The sequence below is a fragment of the Cibotium barometz genome, chromosome 18 (genome assembly GCF_041138505.1).
Source record: "Cibotium barometz isolate CiBa-2024 chromosome 18, ASM4113850v1, whole genome shotgun sequence".
NCBI lineage: Eukaryota > Viridiplantae > Streptophyta > Polypodiopsida > Cyatheales > Cibotiaceae > Cibotium > Cibotium barometz.
In genome coordinates this window covers 53991199-54011637 of record NC_141063.1, presented here as the reverse complement: position 1 = coordinate 54011637, position 20439 = coordinate 53991199, and the positions used below count along the sequence as shown (strand labels likewise).

Genomic DNA, 20439 nt, shown 5'->3' with positions numbered 1-20439 from the left:
AGCTCATCTGGCACATGTACATATGCAATGCATCCAAAGACTTTCAGATGAGACAAATCAGGTTTTCTGCTAGTAAATCTCTCCTCTGGAGTTACATCATGACTGCCAGAGGGGACGAGAAGGTAGCGAAGGGAGGGAGTTTGAGTTTTTTCGCTCTGTTTTTTGGGCTGGCGGGGTTGCTACGGTGTGGCTGGACCGACTGCAGTGCAATGTGGCTTTTGGTGTTGCGTTGGTCAGCCTGGGCTAGCTGGCGTACTGGTGGGCGACGGGCCGGAGAGGGCCGCCTTTGAGGTGCTGTTGTCGATTGTTGCAGACTGTGGCTGGGTCTGGGAGCACTTGAGCAAAAGAGGGAGAGGGACTGGTTTTGGGTCGCCGGGCTAACACAAGCGAAGGAGGGAGTAGAGCACAGAGAGCAAGAGGTGGCTGGCGGTGGCAGATAGAGAAGACGAGGAGAGGGAGCCTAGGTAAGGCAGGTTGGATCGGCTGTGGCTAGTTGTGGCGGGTAGCGAAAAAGAAAAGGAGTAGAGCCGGTGAGCAGGGTTGTGTTGGCGCGACTGCTGGCAACAGAGGTGTTGCGTGGTTTTGGTTTGAAACTGCCTGGCTGGTCGTTTCTAGTGTGGTTGCCCACTTCTGATATACAGCAAGTGATTGATTGAAGGATTCCTAAAGGCAAACCCGACTACAGCTTTCATGGCAGATTTGTACCCAATGGTTTCTTACTTTGTTGAGAGTGCCATACACTTTTGTGGCCCCTGTGTGTTGATTTTGTTTGTTTAGTTGTCGCTGGTGTCTGAAGCCAGCTCATGGGCTGATGTGATGTTGTTCTAAGAAAAGGTGAGAGAGGGATTAGCCAAGATTAATGGGGACAGTCTTGTGAGTATACACCTTGTGTTGATGTGAGGGTCGTGTATGTGAGAAGGTTGTGTGAGTAAAGCTTCTGTGTCGGAATAAGCTTGTATGGAAGTATTGGTTGGAAATTAAGGATGAATGATACTGGTGATGTATCTGGCTATGGTTGTGTGTTGGTATCCTGTGTGTGTTGATTTGCAGGAGAAGGCATGATTGACGTGTTTGGTGGTGTAGTCCACGGGTTTACACTCTCACAGCGCACTTTGTGCCAGCCTTCGATTACCTCATCACGCACACGGTGGAAGTGTATGTGTTGCTGGGTGTTTACTTTGATTATGATGCCCCTGTTTTGGCTGTCTTTCTGGTGTGGGTGGTGTGGTGAATTGTGTGAGAAGTGTTCCAGGCAGTGTGCTGGTGGTGCCCCCGGTTCGTAGTGTTTTCCAAGGCTGTTGGATGGACAGCTATAGAGGCAGGTGATTCCGTGTCCAGAATTTCCGACACTGTCAGAAGCGGGATATTGCAAGGTGGGTAGTTTATTTGGGGATGCCTCCCAAAGAGTAACGGAGGTGTGCGAAGGTAGGCTCAAGCTAATATTCTGACAGCTTGTGAGCATAATGGTATAAGCCTGCCTGACTATAAGACTTACTTATCGACAGCTTGTGTGCGAAGGTAGGCTCAAGCTAATATTCTGACAGCTTGTGAGCGTAACTTACTTGTCAGATAGAGACGAGGGTATGCCATAGTGATCCGGGAGTCCCGTGTGGAAGGGCTCTCACTCAACAGATCAAAGGTATGCTGGGGATAATAGGCTGATGACTCCCAAGAGCTCTTATCAACGGAGTTGTTTGGCACCTCGATGTCGACTCATCACATCTTGGGGTTGAATAAGGTCCTAAGGGTTTGATTGTTCACCGATGAAAGTGGTACGTGAGTTGGGTTTAGAATGTCTTGAGACAGTTCGGTTCCTATCTACCGTTGGTTTGCCGAGAATTGCGAGAAGCTTACCCTAGTACGAGAGTAGCTAAGTTGGTAGGGAAGAACCACTGAAAGCATCTAAGCAGGAAATCCTTCTCTAGACAAGTTCTCCTACCAAGTGAAAGAACATCACTTCGATAGGCGAGAGGTGAAAGCACCGCGAGGACGATGGGCTTCCTCGTATACCAATCTATTTCCAACCGAAAAAAAAGAGATAGTAATAATAATAAAAGGAATAACTTGGACGGCAGGTTCCGTGTCTTTGGGGGCTATACACAAAACCATGCTATGTGAACACAGCGGTGACTCAAAGAGAAGGCAAACAAAAGGATTGATAAACATGAAAAAGCGTTGGCGACCCTGAGCTAGCTACAAAGTGCTGTTGCTCTTGGCCGACATGGTCGTCCAATCCCTCCCGCCAAGAACCCTCGATAACGAACCGTGGGTTTGGTCGAGCCAGGCAAGCTCCATCTAGTGGAGCCGGGGTGTCTAGAGAAGAAAGTGATGGACGAGGGCTTGAGTGGGTTGGGCAAAACAGCACAAGAGATTCTAATCCTCACCCCACATTCTCTCTCAAAAGAGCTTTGTTTCCCCTGTTTGTTCACTTGGTGAAATGGTAAACACGACAGACTTAAAATCTGTTCCATTTCAAGGGTTATCGGTTCGAGTCCGATAGTGAGCATACCTGCTTGGTGGAATTGGTATATGTGACAGACTGCAAATTGGCTCCATGTTATCGGTTCAAATCCGATAGCAGGTACGGATGTGTCTAAATTGATTTCAAGGGGGGGCGGGCCCCTTCTAAATCTGAAGGGGTGGGAAGCTAGCCCTAGGGGCGGGTATAACTCAATGGGTGAGAGTATCAGATTGTGAATTTGAAAACATGGGTTCAAATCCCGTTACTTGCCAAAGACACATCATCCCAAGCCTCTACCACCCTCTTGTTAAGTATAGAAATATACCTTTCAGATTCTATACTTACGACCTATAGTGTTCTTGCCTAAAATATTAAGATTACTGTCTATGAAACGTTTTCTATGTCTAAGATCTTTCCGCCCATTAACTAAGAAGCTTGGATCTGATGCTCGTTGGTGATTCACATGGGGGACTTTGTTAGGAATCCATCTCCCGCTTCAGGGAGTAATGTCGCGGAGCCAAGAGGGTTGAGAGGGTAGGATGAGGAATCTCGATTATGGCTGCCCTTACCTATGGGGACTGCGATATGGTGTAGGACTGTAACGAGTACGTCGACTGGGTCCCCAGCCTAGTAAACTTGCTGCCATACCACCAAGCCAATTTAAATGGGCACTTCGAGCCCGCATGCCCTTCAAAGCTATTGTGCTGATCACTTCTTTTCTCTCTTGACTTGTATGAGAGCTGCAAGGATGATACTTAACCCCGAGCATGCTAAGGGCTTGCCATGGTTTCATGGTAGATCTCAGGTGCCTTCGATCGTTTTCCCTGGGCTATGAAGACCGATGATTCTTAAGTATTTTGCCTGGCAAAGGCGTAGAGAATCATTATTCGGGAGCTTTCTTTTCTAACTCAAGAAGCAGCTTTAGGCATCTCTACATCTTGCCACATCATCTTTTCTATGTTTTCGAAATCTCCGATAGCGGTAGCTTCCCTGTACTATGGGCAACTTGGTTGTAGCTCCTCGGGTTGGTTTGGAGTAGTTTCACTACCCACTTCTAAGGTGGTCTAGCCGCCTGAGTTAATTAACCAAGGTAAATGTTGCGAGTTTCACAGTGATATGACAAGGCTACCTTGCTCCTGGACCCATGCAGGGCCAAACTCTCAGTTTGGATTCGAGCCCATCGTGCTGCCGAACTACATCGACAGTCCTCGGCTTTGAACCCTGGTTGATAGGCATTCGGAGTTCCATAACTCTAATATTGTTTGAATCGTAAATATCTTTTTGTGCCTTTGACCCTCACCATGTCTATCTATATCTGTGTTAGATATCCGTAACGCCACTACGGGCGTTACCACGAGAGGGGACGGCCTCTGGCTCACCACCCAGCCATAGAGGAAGAATGAGGATTGCCTTAAACCTGTACAAGCCTACTACCAAGCCATCCACTCTGTACATCTACCAGGGCATTCAGGGAAAAGCCTTATACATGCCATGCATCCCATATGTACACAAGCCCAAAACACCTTTCAGAATTTTGCCTGACAATTGCAACGCGGTTAGGCATCCAACGACGAGAGAGTAGTATTTCAAGCTTGGTGGTGACATTGCGTGCCATCACCTCCCATCTATCCTACACATTAAATCAAGGATGTCACTGCAAAAGTATAGTAAAGGTGCACGGGGTCTTACTATCTAGTCGTTGGTACTCCGCATCTTTACGGAGAATTCAATTTCACTAAGTCCATGTTGGAGATAGCGGGGTAGTCGTTACATGTAAGTCTCGCTAAACCTTTTGGTTTCGCTTGGACTTTCTCTTTACCCAGGCCTCCTTCTTGGTTCTGAAAAAATGAGCCATAGCGGTAAGCCTGGGTGCTCCACGTAAAGTCTATGGGGATTGGACCTCTACTATCCATTCTGGATGTTTTTCCAATATGGAGTGAGTGCATGCTTTTTCATTCCCCAATCCTACAGATCGTCCTTTGTGTCATATCCAAGTCTTTGGAGACAAGCGCACTTAGATCTTTAAAGTGTTCCCACATGTAATGTGGCCTAAAAACCTAATAATTACTTAGAAAGCAATGGATGGTATTCAGTTCCACGCCATCCTCACCTATGGCCTTATAGTCGCCTATAAGTTTAGACTATATCATCATCTTGAAGGATGTCTGGCGTGTGGTCGTTGAGGATCAAGTTTGGGTCTTGGAACTACATTCGCGCGGGTGCCCAGCGACGGCGAGGCTACAAAAATGGTCGGTCGCGGGGCTCGAAAGACGATGTATTTCCAACTTGCTATCCTGCTGATGGTCTGCCCCACCAACCACATTTTCCATTCAGCCGTGGTGGATAGGCTGTAGGTTGGTTGAAAGCGCTTTGGGCTTTTGATGGCCGGGTTTTTTTTATTTCATCTCGTTCTGTATGAGTGTAGGATACTGAAACCTAGACGGATGTCCCGACATATTGCCCAATTGTGTTGTCCAACATCTCCATCAAACCACCCCTTTGTCTCGGGGAACTTTGCTACCTTAGGACAGTTAGAGTTACTGCCGCCATTTATCGGGGCTTCCATTCAAAGCTTATAACACTTCTCCTTTTTACCTTCCAGCATGAGCAGGTGTCAGACTCTATACATCGTGTTACCATTTAGCGGAGTCCTGTGTTTTTAATAAATAGTCGCTACCCCCAGTACGTGCTGCTTTCCCAATCCTTTGATAGGAGAGCATCCCTTGTCCCGAAGTTACGGGGCCATTTTGCTGAGTTCCTTCGACATGGTTCTCTCAAGCGCCTTAGTATACCCTACTTGTTCACCCGTGTCAATTTGGGGTACAATTGGTTTTGCACTTCAAATTTTGAATATTCCATGAAGTTCTTTCCCAGGAGGAGTAGAAACCCTGCGTAAAGCAGGGGTGACTTTGTAGCCCCCTGCCCAATCATCCAATTCATGAGTTTAATAAACACGCATGGTTTAGTAGTCAAAACAACTTCGTCGCTTTCGTGTACCCATCGGACGTAGCCCTTTCGGGGTTCCTTAGGGACTCATTCACTCTGCGTAGAGATTGACTGAACGCAGAAACCCTGGAACTGGCAAGCGATCATGTTTTTCACATGATTTCTCATTACTCATGTCAGCATTCTCACTTTTGGTACCTCCGGGTGTTGTCACCAATAACCTTCCTCGATTGACAGAATGTTCCGCTACTACTGACACCACTTGAAAAGCTTCTTTCAAGGTCTTGTCGCTTCGGTGAGTCACTTGAGCCTCGAGACATTTTCAGTGCCATGAAAATAGACCAGTGAGCTATTACGCTTTCTTTGAGGGATGGCTGCTTCCAAGCCAACTCCCTGGCTGTCATCGCTCGATCACTTCCTTTTCCACTAAGTGACTTCTTAAGCACCTTAGCATACGATCTGGGTTGTTTCCCTCTCGACTTTGGATCTTAGCACCCGAAGTCTATCTTATGTACAAACCCATGGCCCGTATTCGGAGTTTCCTTGGGTTCAGTGAAGCTTTGGGCTACCCTAGCCCATCGACGAGCGCTCTACCTCAAGCCATAAGCATTATATGCTCTACTTCAATAGATATCACGAAAAACTAGCTATATTCGATCTTGGTTATTCGGATAGGTAAGCCCGGAAGAGCTTTCCCCCCGATGGAACCGCATGTGCAAGTTTCCTCGCATATGGCTTAATAACCACCTACAAATTGATGACCTCCTCTAATCGTAACCGCAGTATGCTCCTATAAATTATAACCCTCACCAAAAATGTTAGCATTAATATTCCTTCGATTGCTTGAACGTGCCTTGGCTATCTTGCAGAAAGCTTCATTTTACAAAGTTTTTACTTGGATTAGTTCGTATTAAAACCAATTGTTTAGGTGGGCACTAAGATTGAGTCTAACAAGGGTAATGTAGAGTTTAAAGGGACACTTGAAATAAGCGTCCATGAAGCATAATAATAATCCATAGTTTTTCGATGCAAGTGTGTATATGTGGACACTACCCGCACTCTTGCAAAGTTTGGTCACCATCAAGTTTTCCGATGCATCAACTTGATGGTGACCAAACTTTGCAATGGATGAAGTATGTTAGTTGGGATTTCTGAATATTTGGAGGTTAAAGGTCGACAAGAGCCTGCAGGGAGAAAATGAAGTAGCACATGGGTGTGCTATGATCAAAGTTGGACAATAGCCTTAAGTAGGGAAAACAATTGAAGTAGCAGCACATGGGGTACTGTGTGTGGGGGCATTCAATTTTTTATTTTTTTTGTTGAGACTTAGTTTATTGAATGATGCATGGAGCAATAGTTCTACTACGTGTGAGTGCACGATGCGCAAGTCTAAGAGGCCTTACACTCAAAATGTGGCGAGGATGGATAATTTGATAATGTAGGCAGTACGTCATTAAAAGCTAATGGTCAACGCTTGAAGTTTACTAGCCTCCTCCTGTAGAAATTGCGCATGGAAATTATAAATTGTCCGCTGTGGTATATCTACCACCCACCGTATTCTTCAGCAAGCAGGCAGCTATGGACTTAATATATATGAGTTCTATGGACTTAAATATAGGTTCATGACGGGAGCTGGCATGGGCAGCAATGGTCATAAATCTTCTGTAATAAATAGGTGTGGTGAATACTAGATAGTAGAGCGGTGAGTTTTCTAGACGAAACGCCTCCTTCTTCAAGATTTAGTTGTCGTCACAGCTACCACCTATGGCCAATCTTCCGTGCTTCCGGCGTGAATCCTAATGTTCTCAATTTGTAATTCGTTCTATTTTGTTCTTGTGTTGATTCGATGCATATTAATACACTTGTTGACTCCAAAAGAAAAAGAAAATAGACCATGGTATTTAGCTTGTCACATTTGTGTCAAAACAATAACCATTATTATACTATGTTTATGTTTGGGGGAGGTAATGAGCTTGTCAATCAAGAACAAGAGAGTTGTTCACTCTCCCATTACCTAATCCTCCACAACTCTTTTGAGTTGTTCACTCTCCCATTACCTAATTCAAAGCTAAGACACCGAAGCCGTACGTAAGTTGTCAAGCTCGCTATTAGGAAGACTAATTTACAAGACTACAAGCATTGATGATGTGGCTCATACATTTAATGCAACGGAAGGGAAGGCGCCGAGGGGGGAGGGATCTGGCCAATCACATATCTATCTTTTTTGAAATCTTTCTCAATGTGGCATGTGTGCGATGGACAACTCTAAGTTCGAAGCTCGAAAAATATTATTACCGAGCCTTACAAACAATCCTTTCCGCCACCATCGATTGAAGAAGAGGCTGTGATTTTGCACAAGTGGGCTTTTCACACTTTAATCTAATTGCAACTAAACCTTGAAAATAATGAGGACATGCATTTTCCCTTTTAATATCCTACATCTTGGGGAAGTCTTCCTTGAGAATTAGGAGAAGTTATAGGCTAGGTTGATTCTATCTACGAAGAATCGTACGCCCTCCTTCTAATGCTTCACACAAAGATGTTGTTCTCTCTCACGATGGATGTTATAGGCCTCTAGGAGGGGGAAGTCATCGTGGGGGCATCACTTGGCTCACACATGCAAACGGCTTCGCCATGTGTGGCTCAAGGAACGTTAACATAAATAATGAGCTAGAGCTGAGGGTCCTTCTTGTAGTAGCCAGCCTTGAGGGCAGCCCCAAAATTAATTCATTTCGAGGGACGATGGGGTAAACCTTCAGTTTCTCCATGAAGGGATTGAAAGGCACTCTTACTAATGTGTGTTTTTTTTTTCAAAACTTTCATTATGAATAAGTGCCTTTCAATACTATGAATTATGATCACGCTTCATGGGCGCTTGTTATAAGCGCCCCTTTAAACTCTACTGTACCCTTGTTAGACTCAAGCTTAGTGCCCACCTAGACAACTGGTTTTAATATGAACTAATCCGGGTAAACACCCTTTGTAAAATGAGGGGTTTTGAAGCACTTTGTGTGGATAGGCGTTTGACTTGTGAGCTAACCAACTTCTTTGTTGGGTGATTGATTAGCGGCTTTTTGGGGTTGTGTGTGCATGGGGGGCGGGAGGGCAATTGATTAACCCAATTGGACCACTAAAAAGACCCTCTTGCTTGATCGGTTTTGGTAACTTATGAGCAGCATCACGTGTGCACCACCGTGCTCCACGCATGCATGCATACTTGAATGAACCACAATCATCAACTTCACAACGTTGCTTATCCCATATGATAAATGCCCAAATCACGAAGGAAGCTCATTGTTTACCCTTCATGAGAGGACGAAGATGACACTTCAAACCCCTAGTAACATTAAATGACACTAACCCACCCCACAACTTCTATGTCAGCACCCATGTGAGAAGAGCAACAAATGGAAGTCGTTGGTGGATTCAAAACCTTTTCAGTTGGATCATGTACAGGCTATCCCCCTTTTCAATTGCCCTCAGTTTTTGGGCCTTCGGTCTCTATATTTCCAGTTTTAAGTGCTTCTGGTGTGTAGCTAAATCCCTTATCTAGCTTTTTAGCTGTCTTCAAGGTCCCCCCATGGACCTTCCTCATGAATCTCACCTTTTTTTAATATATTCTACTGTTTTTACGAGGAAAAAAAGAAGAAGAAAAAAAAGCAAAGGTCCACATTATTGCACAAGCAACGCTAGGCCGTATAGGGAGGGTTAACCTTATGTTTCGTTCGTAGCGTGAGTGAAATTTAAGGGTTAACCTTATGTTTCCTTCGTAGCGTCAGTGAAGTTGCACCCACCAAGAAAAAAGGGCCACATACGTGGATGGTGTGTGTACTACAACATTTTTGCTTTGGGTGTATTTAAAGGCGTTGGAGATCCCCTTGCTGGAGCAGCCGGCCAAGTAGTAGTATGGCTCGCATCATCACCACTCTCCTTCTGCTGCTGCTAGCCTTTTGGGCGAGTCTGTTTGTTGTGGGGGGTTTTGCCTCGCGGGGGTTAGAATTAGAGGAAATCAAGGTTTCAAGTGTGTCGGTAGAGGGAATCGTGTTTTGTGATCAATGCCTGCAGAACAAGATAACCAAGAGTAGCAACCTTCTCAAAGGTACATACATATATACACCACCCGCCCCCCCCAACTTGCCAGATGTGCTTGCGTGCTTTTTAAGTGGCGGCTCTCACGCCGGATCTTCAAAGGTTGCTAATATATATATATATATATATATTAGCAACGTGCTTACTTTTTAAGTACGTCTGATCTTCACCTTTATACGGTCTCTCTCTCTCTCTCTATATATATATATATATATATATATATATATTTTATATATATATATATATATATTAGCAACCTTTGACTTTCTTCGTTTAAAGTAAAATTTACAGCATTACAATTGCTTATGAAGAAAACCTTTCTCCTTTTTGGATTAAGGTATTTGAAATTTGCACATTGGTTTTCGTGATGATTATATTTTACTATCCTCATGTGAAATGGATGACATATGTAGGTGCCAAGGTCGCTTTGGTATGCGACAGCCAATTGGACAAGGGAGATGAAGCGGTTGTTGTGACTGCCACCACAGATGAGAAGGGCCATTTTGTAGCAGTGCTCCCGACTGCAGCCTTTGATAGTGCTGGCGAAATAAGATGTGCCGCCGAGCTTCGGCAAAGCCCCCGCAAGTCATGCCAGCTGCCGGCAATGTCACAGCGAACCTCCTCGGAATTCTACCGACGACAGGACACCGTTGCGGGCAAGCTCGTCTATAGCGTCGACACCCTTAGCTACCGTCCAGAATCCGTTGGCATGTTTTGTGCCCAGGCCAGCTATTATGGCTCCCCTGAGTATAAGCCGCCCACGGAGAAACCGCCACCTGCAGAGAAACCGCCACCTACAGAGAAACCGCCCACGGAGCAACCACCGAAGGAGAAACCACCACCCTTGGAGCAACCACCTATCTACAAATCACCAGTTTACGAACCACCCAAGCCGCCACCCATGGAGAAACCACCGCCTATGGAGAAACCACCCATCTACGAGCCGCCCACGGAGAAACCGCCACCTGCGGAGAAACCGCCACCTGCAGAGAAACCGCCCACGAAGCAACCACCGACGGAGAAACCGCCCACGGAGCAACCACCGATGGAGAAACCACCGCCCTTGGAGCAACCACCCGTCTACGAGCCGCCCACGGAGAAACCACCACCTATGGAGAAACCGCCCATAGAGAAACCACCACCCATGGAGAAACCACCACCCATGGAGAAACCGCCCATGGAGAAACCACCGCCTATGGAGAAACCGCCCATGGAGAAACCACCTATGTATAAGCCCCCTATCGAGATGCCGCCTGTAGAAGAGCAACCCCAATTTACAAACCCCCCTCTTGAGAAACCACCCACTTACAAACCCCCCGCCTACTATGAACCCAAATTCAAATTTCCTAAATTGAAGTTCCCCGAACTCAAATACCCCCCTAAGTACCCTCCTAATGCTTAAGCTTAGATATGCTTTAGTGCATAGTAAGTGTTATTTGTGTTTTGCTTTTCAAATGCATTTTGCATTTTGTAAAGTAATAATTCTCCATATAAATAAAAGTTTCCAAAACTTTCCTCTCTTCATAATTCTTACGTGAATGTACTATGTGTTCTCATACATTCTTTCATAATTTAAAGTTCTATTTATGCCGAATGATTTATGTTCTAATAAACAATCTTTGTTTTGTTTCCATAAAATCTCATAGTTTGCATGAATTGTGACACTTGTATCCATTTGTTACTACATGTAGCTAGATGATCTGATAGATCTAGGCTAGAATAACAACAATAGTATAATAAAATATGGCCCACATTGACAAAAGTTCAAAACATAGAATCTAATATCCACTTCATGTAGGCAAATCATGCATTTAACCATGTGTACACAAACAAAATGAATGGTTATACTGATGGAGCCGTTTCTGAATGGTTGCAGTGGAAGAAACTTACATTAAAAGGCTTAATGGTGGATGGTGGCTAGAAGGAAAAAGAAGAATATGGGTTCTATATAATGCCTTTCATAGAGGATAGCCTCTAGAGGTCATATAATAATTTCATTCATTTCTAAGTCTCTTATCGCTAAGTTAGAAAATAAATTAATTCATTTCTAAGTCTCTTATTGGAAAAGTCTCTTAACGATGCTAAGTCTAATGTAATGTGGAAGTGATAAACCTTGACCCAACTACCTTCGAAAGAAGTTGGTAGAATATTCCAATCCAATTAACAAAAAAAGATGACTAGAGGTCACGCAGAAACTTATTGAGGCAGAGATCATGGTAGACCCATTCAAAAGGGGTCCTTTTGTCCTAGATAAATGTTACAATTCAAATTTAGGTCACTACTTTGAGATTGAAGACATGAAAGTGGCACTGCCTATGATTTACAAAGGATGTGAAGTCACAACAATCTTTGATAGAGGGGTTAGTGTTAGCATCATATCACCAACAAGGAGTGATGCAAAAAATTGAAATAGTGCGATCGCAAAAGATCAATAGGGTCTTGTAAGATCTGAAAATTACAGTTTTTTGCATGAGTTTTCCGATTACACCTTTATAGTGATGAATTATACTTGATAGCCGTGCTCTTATAACATCATCTTAGGGAACCTACCGATTGCGACCTAGACCACATGTACATAAGGAATAAAGATAGAACCCTTACGGTTAATTGGAGACCATTAAAATTTCATCCGATGAGAGAGGGCTAATGGCAGAGGGCCACTAGAAAAGTAGTCAGTTATTACTAGAATAACCATGGTAGTTAACACTATCAAACATGCAATGCTTACATGCATTAAGTATTATAAGCATGACCTTGTTGACACTGTGGAATTCGCTGCACTTTGAGAGCTTGAGGACACTAAGAAGTGGATGTATATTCTAGCCACAACAGACATACTTTCTAAAAGACTCGACATTAGAGACACCATGGATGATGACACATAGATCTCATCAATGCTAAGTGATGCAGTCAACACACATAGAAATCATCAATGCTAAGTGATGCAACCATGGTTGAGGCACCTATTAGCAAAAAATATGATGGAAAGGCATTTGCTCAATGCTCCACCCTCATGTTGTTTCTGAGGGTGTTGGATGTGCGAGGATGTGCTCTATTTTATAAAGCCTCCTTTTCACGAGTAGCCATTATGGTGAGAACCTAGGTACTCGATAACTCCCACCAGTTTAGACATTGGATGGTCTTGTTTCCACATGGTTAGGATATAGCTTAGGTAGACTTCACACTCTGCCATGTAGGATGCATGCTTGTCCAGGCTATGTAACCGTATTAGTGAGTGTTGTGCATTAACACTAGTTCTGTAATTGGACACTAAAGTGTCCTGAGGACACTTTAGTGTCCTGTTTCTCACCAAAACTTTGGAATTTTTGGGGAACCTAGAAACAACATTTCTACACCTTGTTTCAACCATAGGTCGGTTAAAAGTCAAAAAATAAAGGGGATTTTTCATGATGTCAAAACACAAGCTATATTAGAAATTTGACAAAAAACTCTAACTTAAAATTTTCATTGAAATTTGAAGCTGTTTTGTCAAAAATCCCATAAAATGCCTATAACTTCTTGAATAAATCATGTTTTTCATGTTTGTAAAAGTCAATTGGTAGAACTTGGGGTTTCAAAACAACACAATCTCCTTTAGGTCCTAGTTCCTAAGCTACTTGTGAACTATAAACAAAAATCTCATAATTACCAAGATGTTGAAAAAGAAGAAAATTTTGGCCTTCCAAAGGTACTTCCATAAAACTAGGGTTATGTTAGTGCAAATTGGCAATTGAAAATGGTTATATAGTTCAAAACCAAGTTAATACATATTTTTTGGGGTCCCAAGCTCAAGTAAATCTTGCTACTTGAGCGCTATCTTAGTTTTTCAATCGTGCTACATTTTTCAAAATTTCTAAATTCTCTCTCAACAACCATGAAACAAAGGTTTTAGGTGTCCAAATTATGTTTGTACAATGTACCTTAGCAAAATTATTCTATACATACAAAATGCTGCAAGTTTACTAAGAAATGTAATGCGTATGACTCAAGAATCTAAATCGAGAATTTTTGTTATGTGCAGTTTTGACATTTTGAAACAATTAATATTTGTAGCTTACTAAGGGGCTTTTACATATAACTTTAAGATCTCAATGGATAGAATAAGCATTGTATCACCTTAAAAAACTTGCAAACACATTAAAACCATGTATTGGTTTGGATACAAATGGATGCTAAAAAGTGGTGTATCAAACACACACAACTTCCTACTATTTTAGACACTCTCAATTGAATTTTATTTCATGTGAAACTTGGCAAAATCTATGACACAAATATGAAATAATTACTTGGAATTTTTCACGGGGCTTAGTGATTTTAAGCTTATAAGGCGGTTTTCTCAAACCTGAGTTGCAGTGTCATGTAAGTCCTATTTATGGGTGTAATTCCTTATCGTGCCAGCATCCAAATTGCAAGGTTACATTTTTTAAAGACACACTAGATCACATATTCAAACTCCTCAAGAGGGATTTTGAATATGTCTTTCCTAGCGCAAGTAGCATTTTATTTGCATCGTCCGAAAAAGGACACTTAAGTGTCCTTTATTGGTACCGAACTAGTGTTAAACCGAGGATACATTCAGACTGCGAGGCCCATTTGAGAGTCCAAATGGTCTCAGATGGTTGTGGGAGCTACATAAAGAACCCTATGGGGCTTTGTTGTTGTAGTCTTATATGGTCCCAGTCAGATGATATAGTCGGTTGGTCATTTTGGGCCAACAAGTCATGGGTTGGCTGCTAAGACAGGGCAGACCATGTAGGGCACTATATAGACTAGTTTGGCAACCTTGGTCTGACATCGAGGTCATTGTGTTCAAGAAATCTTGTAAGAAAGACATTCTTCATCCAAAGTCTTTCTAGATTACCATAAAAACCCATTACCCAGAGCACACGTGTGGGAGGACAATCATGAGTTTGTAATCAAAGTTTGTGAAGGCAATAATATTATATACTCTTCACTTTTTTCAGTAATTCACTACTTTGTTAGTGTTGATCCTTCTTTCTTTATTGTGTTTTCTTACATGGTATCTTTTTTTGGTAGTTCTCTATTTGAAGGTAGATTTTAAGAGATGGATCAACCTGCAAATAACATCGCCACTCGTGCTTGTCCTCCACCTTTTGGTGATGGGAAGTTGGATGGGACACATTACACTCTCTCTAAAAGTTTAATATTAGGTATATTGTTGATTTCTCTTCGAAAGTTTAATATTAGGTCTATTCGTGAGATTGATATGAGTGGTGGGGAATCATAAGCAAGGGTTGATGCAAAATTGGGTCGTCCTACTCTAGATCCACCAGGTCCACTATAGACCATATCACTAGATCCTATTCCTCGGGGGATTCACTCTTAGAAAACTTATGATATCACATGAGTGCACAAGAGGGGGTTTTTTTGAAATGAGGCATAAGCTTATAAGGTAGGGGTAAGGCCATGTATTTAGGGGAATACTAAATCTTAAATTTAAGTTAGGGGGAGGGGGCCTCGATGGTACTTACTTTTCATGGTGCATGTATGGTAATAATCTAATGATATCAAGAAATGATCACAACATGCTTCAATCATGATTCAAGTAGGTTGTGGTGATTTAGAGTGATGATTTCTTAGTACTACATAACTATTTCTTGGTAGCATGTATGAAGTACTTATGTTCACTCAATATGGCTCAAAGTAACATACTTTAATCTAAGGAGAGGGGGTGTGTGAATGCTAGAGAAAAAACGTAGATATAAGGAAAGGGGGTGTGTAAATGCTAGAGAAAAAACATAGATATAAGGAAAGGGGGTGACATAACCATTTTTAAAGGAATCATTATAAGCTTAAATAGGTATCCTTATAAGATTAAATAGGGGGTGCTATCATCTTATGATCATCGTATATAGGGGGTTCTCTTGAGGTTCATGCACGCAGGTGATGTCCCCCCTTTATTATGAGTGAATCCCCTGGATCCTGTTCTCGCTTTGATGTGAAGGCAAAGGAATACATATATGCTATGTTCCATCGTCACCAACATCATTGATTAAATGATGAACCTGATACATGGCACATTTCAAAGAACTAGTATGAGATGAGGATCAAATAAGGATTCAAATCCTTGAGAATCCTTGCAAGCGAAGCAACATAGAAGTTCATATTAGAGATAAAGAATTTGTAAGATCAGGTAGCACTGGTGGGAATCACTAAGACCTATGAGGAACTAACATGTAGGGGCATCAATATGTTACCCTTGAAGTATGATAGTTTGCTGACCTCACTGAACACATAGGTGCACAACCCACCTCTTACTTTTGAGGAATTCGACACAATGCTAGTCAAGGAGGAGATGTGTTTTAAAGCCAAAGATGGTAGTGATGCCACATTCTCCATAACGTAAAGAAGGGCAAGGGAAAGGGCTCTCATAAGCCCACTGCTTTTGATAAAAAGAAGAAATTAAAAGAAATATATTTCTACTATGATAAGCCTAGCCACGTGGTAAAATCATGTAGATTGAAGGAAGCAGATGAGAAGAATGGCCTTTGAAGAAGGAGTCCTAAAACATTGTTTAAAGCAGAATTGGAGCTATTTGTGGGGCAATAGAATATATCTATACAAAGGTAGAACACTCCTCAGTATGTGAGGGTGGAGCATTTTAACATATAACCAATCAAAAGGTTTGGTATACCTCCCTCAAGCCTATTGAGGAGTACATCCTGGTAGTGATTAGGAATGATACCAAATGCCCAGCCATGGGTTCAGGTACCATTTTTTTTGTTTCTAGTAATGATGATAGAAAGTTATTAAATGTCCCTTATGTGCCAAATATCAAGAGGTTCTGATCTCTGTTGTCACCGTTAGCTAACCGCGACTTAAAGGTTCTCTTCAATAAGGTTGGTGAAATCATCATAGATGATAGCGATAATGTTGTTGGGAGAAGAATCTTGTGCAACAATGTGTACGAGTTATCGACTTTTATTGCTCGAGTGGATGTCGAGATAAGCTAGCTATGGCATGAGAGTTTTGAGCACTTGAACTTTGTACTCTTAAAAGAAATGTAAAGGTTTGGGATTGTGGCACATCAACCAACACTTTTAGAGATGTCAGATGAGGATGTGTGTAAAGATTGTATGATGGGCAAGCAACATCGAAATGCATTTCCACAAGAAAGCAAGAATCATACAAAGTCTCCTCTAGAGCTTGTACATGTAGATCTTTGTGGTAAAATGCCAACCATTGTATTGGGTGATTCTTCCTACTGTTATTACTCATCAATGAATTTCGTAGTAGGAAGATGTGGATTTATTTTCTTCACAATAAGCCTAAAGTTCTTGGAAAATTTGAAATATGACATAGCTTGATAGAATTAGATAAGAAAAAGGATGAAGTTTTGAGCAGACCGAGGAGGAGAATTCTCATACTTCACAACAAAATGGTGTTAAAAGAGATAAGAATTGCATAGTTATGGATATGGCATGGAGTATAATCAAAGGTAAAGGATTAAAGAATTCTTTTTGGGCTAAGGTAATCAACAATGGACCATATTAGGCAGTTTGGGAAAATCCCATCACTTTGAGAATTTTCTTTTCAATCTACTTTTCATTGTGTCTTGAGCATACCAATTCCAAAGTTGTCGAAGAATGTGGATTTAGAACCTACTCTTCAAGAGCTTTCCAATGATATGTCACATGAGGGGGTTTTAACAAAATCTTAAAAGGGTTCACCGTGTCCCCTATTTTTTGATCTTGAAAAATGGGGATTGGGATTTTCTCGAACTCCCTAATATGGTCTTTGTAACAGTCATTGTCATTGTTGTGCATATTCTTAACAAGAGTTACACAAAGGAAATGAAGGACATGACAACTCTCTAGAATCTTATTATGGTAAGAACCCTGAATCGCATATTTCAGGACATTTGATTGTGACTATTTTGTGTATGTATCTATAATCAAGTGGTATTCCAAGAGTAGAAGTGTATCTTCTTGGGGTACAGTATGGAGTGAAAGGGTTAACAACTATATAACCCCAAGGAAAAGAAGATAATTTTCAGCCGCAATGTCGTGTTTGAAGACCAACCTCATCAGTGGTGGAGGAGAAGGCTCCATCCACACAATCATATAACGAAGTAGCCCATTAGACAACCACGAGTGATGACAATACCAAATTCACAAGAGGTGGATTCATTAGATGATGAAGAAGAGAATCCTATAACACCACAGAAGAGAGGTCGTATCCTAAATGTCTAAAGTAGCTTTTGGATGGGAAAGCTCCACTGACAATCACAGAAGAGACAATAGCTATTTTAGTAAATCTAAGAGAATTATGGAGAATCAGAGGGCCTCCACTCACATTGTAAATATGGCCTAATAACTCATACAATAAAAGTATAAAAGCCATCTAGCTTTGGAGTAAGTATTAGAAGATCCAAATGGAAAGGGGGGTATACAGTTAGAGTATGACTCAATTTTGAGAAACCATACTTGGGAGCTTGTGGATCATCTGCCAAAATGGAAGGTTATTAGCAGTAAATGGGTTTGGAAGGTAAAATGCAAGTCTCATGGTACATTGGATAAGTACAAGGCAAGGCTCGTGGGGAAAAGGTTTTTCATAGGTCAAAGAGTTCAACTTTTAGGAGACATTCACCCCCACAACTAGTACTATTGATATAATACTAGCCTTGGTCGCTCATGGGAAGTGGACGATGTTGTAAATGGATGTTAAGTCAGCATTTTTGAATGGCCATCTCAAGGTGAAGGTTTATGTGGCATAGAAAAACTGGATTCATAAACAAACAATGCAAACTCAGAAGGGCATTGTATGAGCTAAAAACAGGTCCCCCCATGCATGGTGCCAGTGGATGGATGCTTGCTTTATAAGTATTGGAATTTTTAAAAGCCCGTCAGCAGATGCAAATTTATGTGGCACAACCACCTAGGTTTGAGACTCATTTGAGATACTGGATTTGTTAAGAATCCTACTATGGGATTGATCATGATGATTAGATTAAGCATAACTAAGGTGGATTAAACCACACCAAAAACTCCATGAGAGAGAGAGAGAGTCACACTCAACACACAATCTCTATTGCATATGCTTAAGGAACCATACAATGAGGCTTCTAATATAGATAGCCCTCATCTCACTTTATATGTGTGCAATGTGCATCCATGTGGCACACTCTTTTGGTCAACACTCACATACCATACAATACCATATGTTGCATTCTTATCTTACCACGATATCTTGCACCTCTGGGATTCATTCATATACTCACCCAAATAACCCATTCATTTTACATTACACATTTCAACACCCCTCCTCAATGTAAACTTAGGTGTGTGAACTAGTCATCTCTCCAACCAATTTGACCAACTCACCTCTCACCCCCATCAATTTGGCATTGCCAATATCAACGCTCCCCCTCAATGCAAATTGGAGTGTTCAACAAGTGTCTGTGCAAGTGCCTAGCCAACCTACATGAAGTCCATTTTAAGCCCCCATGCCATGGGCCAAAGACATGAATAGGATGGTTAAACGACCACCCATATAGTGCTATCATTGCGCGAAACCTCACCAACAAGTGCCTGAGTGTCCTAATAGGAAAGGAATGGCCAGTACCCCTACAGGTGCTCCGGCCCTGACCCCATGTGTGTTGGGTGTGGTATTGATCACATCTATAAGGATTGTCTCCTAAGACCTAGAATAATATGAAGGGCTCATAAAGCAAATCTGAGCACCATCCTTAACTTGATGAGTGTTAGAGATGGCTTCAATAGAGAAATCACACTTAACGTTGTAACCAGACTATAGAACAAGCAGAGGGCCGCAGCTCCCCACTTACTCATAGCGGAACCATTGAGTCCAATTTGAACACAAATGTTCGGGTGGGGATCAACCCATGCGTGCACAACTCAACGCACACCACAATTACATCCATTTCGAGCACCCGTAGGCTTGCATACTGGGAACACCAATCTCTTTGACAAGCTCTTCCTTTATGCACAGATTCCTTGAGACATCACCAAGCTGCTCTTCTACATTGCCAAGCCTCCCCGTGTACAGGCACAAATTCTTTTGCTTAAAAAAAAAACTATGTTGATGATGAGGTCCGATTCTTGCTTGGCTATGTTCCAGTTGGCCTTCTTTTGACCATTCTGTGCATCATTGCCTGTCTACTCGAGGAGTTGGCCTTCTTTTGATCATTCTGTGCATCATTGTATGTCGGCTCAAGGAGTTTCTGCCTCTCTTTGCTTTAGATCTCTACTGCAGTGGCCTTACTTGTTCGCTTCTCCAATAGCTTTATGTTGTCGTGGCTGGCCTGGTAGCTCTTGCCATTGCAAGAGGTAAAATAACTGACTCATTGTTGCAAAAAAGCTTTTATTGCATCTCTTTTTGAATGTGTTGCTCTTTAATTGTGGTACTCTTGCTCTCAAACATGGTACCCCTGTGTTGGTTTCTTTTGAGTATTCTTCCTTCATCTCAATCTTCCACCATAGCTACCTTTGTTGCTCCTTCTTCACTGCTACTTCTTTGCCTCTGCATACCTCTAGATTGAGGTTCAAACATAGCCATTATCATAGCTATTCCAAGATTCCAATCAAGCTCCAATCCTGGGCACATGCCTTCTTTCTTGGATAGTCTCACTATAATCATTAGAAAGGCTTTCTTGAGCTTCCTTTGAGCTCCACATGTGCATGCTACTTCCTAGTATGCCAAATCTTCAAGGGTTCTTCATCTTTTGAGGTTTCACTACCTTGAAACCAAGGTGCAAAACATGTGGAAACTACCAAGGTTTTCGTCCTCTTCTTTGCTCTCCTTCATTGAGTAAACTATGAGCCACACCATTTTCTTGACAAGCTCTAGCATGGACTGAATGACTAACCTTGGGCTTATACATTTTTGTTTGGGGATTAAGGTTTAGCAAGGGTTAGATGAAAAATTCATTCCTTAATAAAATTATGCAAGAGAAATTCTAA

At 42.1% G+C, this 20439-nt stretch overlaps 1 protein-coding gene and 2 non-coding genes across 3 annotated transcripts; all 3 read left to right on the top strand.

Moving 5' to 3' along the window:
* Positions 1-2423: 2423 nt before the first annotated feature.
* Positions 2424-2506, top strand: TRNAL-UAA (transfer RNA leucine (anticodon UAA)). Its single transcript has one exon. It is a non-coding gene; the product is annotated as a tRNA-Leu (tRNA).
* A 153-nt stretch (positions 2507-2659) lies between these two features.
* TRNAH-GUG (transfer RNA histidin (anticodon GUG)) lies at positions 2660-2732 on the top strand. The gene has a single exon. It is a non-coding gene; the product is annotated as a tRNA-His (tRNA).
* A 6117-nt stretch (positions 2733-8849) lies between these two features.
* On the top strand, positions 8850-11018 carry LOC147629479 (uncharacterized). Its single transcript, XM_086812738.1, has 2 exons — positions 8850-9506; positions 9910-11018. Exons 1-2 carry the CDS (start codon positions 9314-9316, stop codon positions 10896-10898), a joined length of 1182 nt encoding a protein of 393 aa, XP_086668864.1. The 5' UTR covers positions 8850-9313; the 3' UTR covers positions 10899-11018.
* Positions 11019-20439: the final 9421 nt, after the last annotated feature.

Coding starts and splice junctions, on each gene's coding strand:
- LOC147629479 (XM_086812738.1), top strand. CDS start 9,314: ATGGCTCGCATCATCACCACTCTCCTTCTGCTGCTGCTAGCCTTTTGG. Junction 9,507..9,909: donor GAGTAGCAACCTTCTCAAAG/GTACATACATAT, acceptor TGACATATGTAG/GTGCCAAGGTCGCTTTGGTA.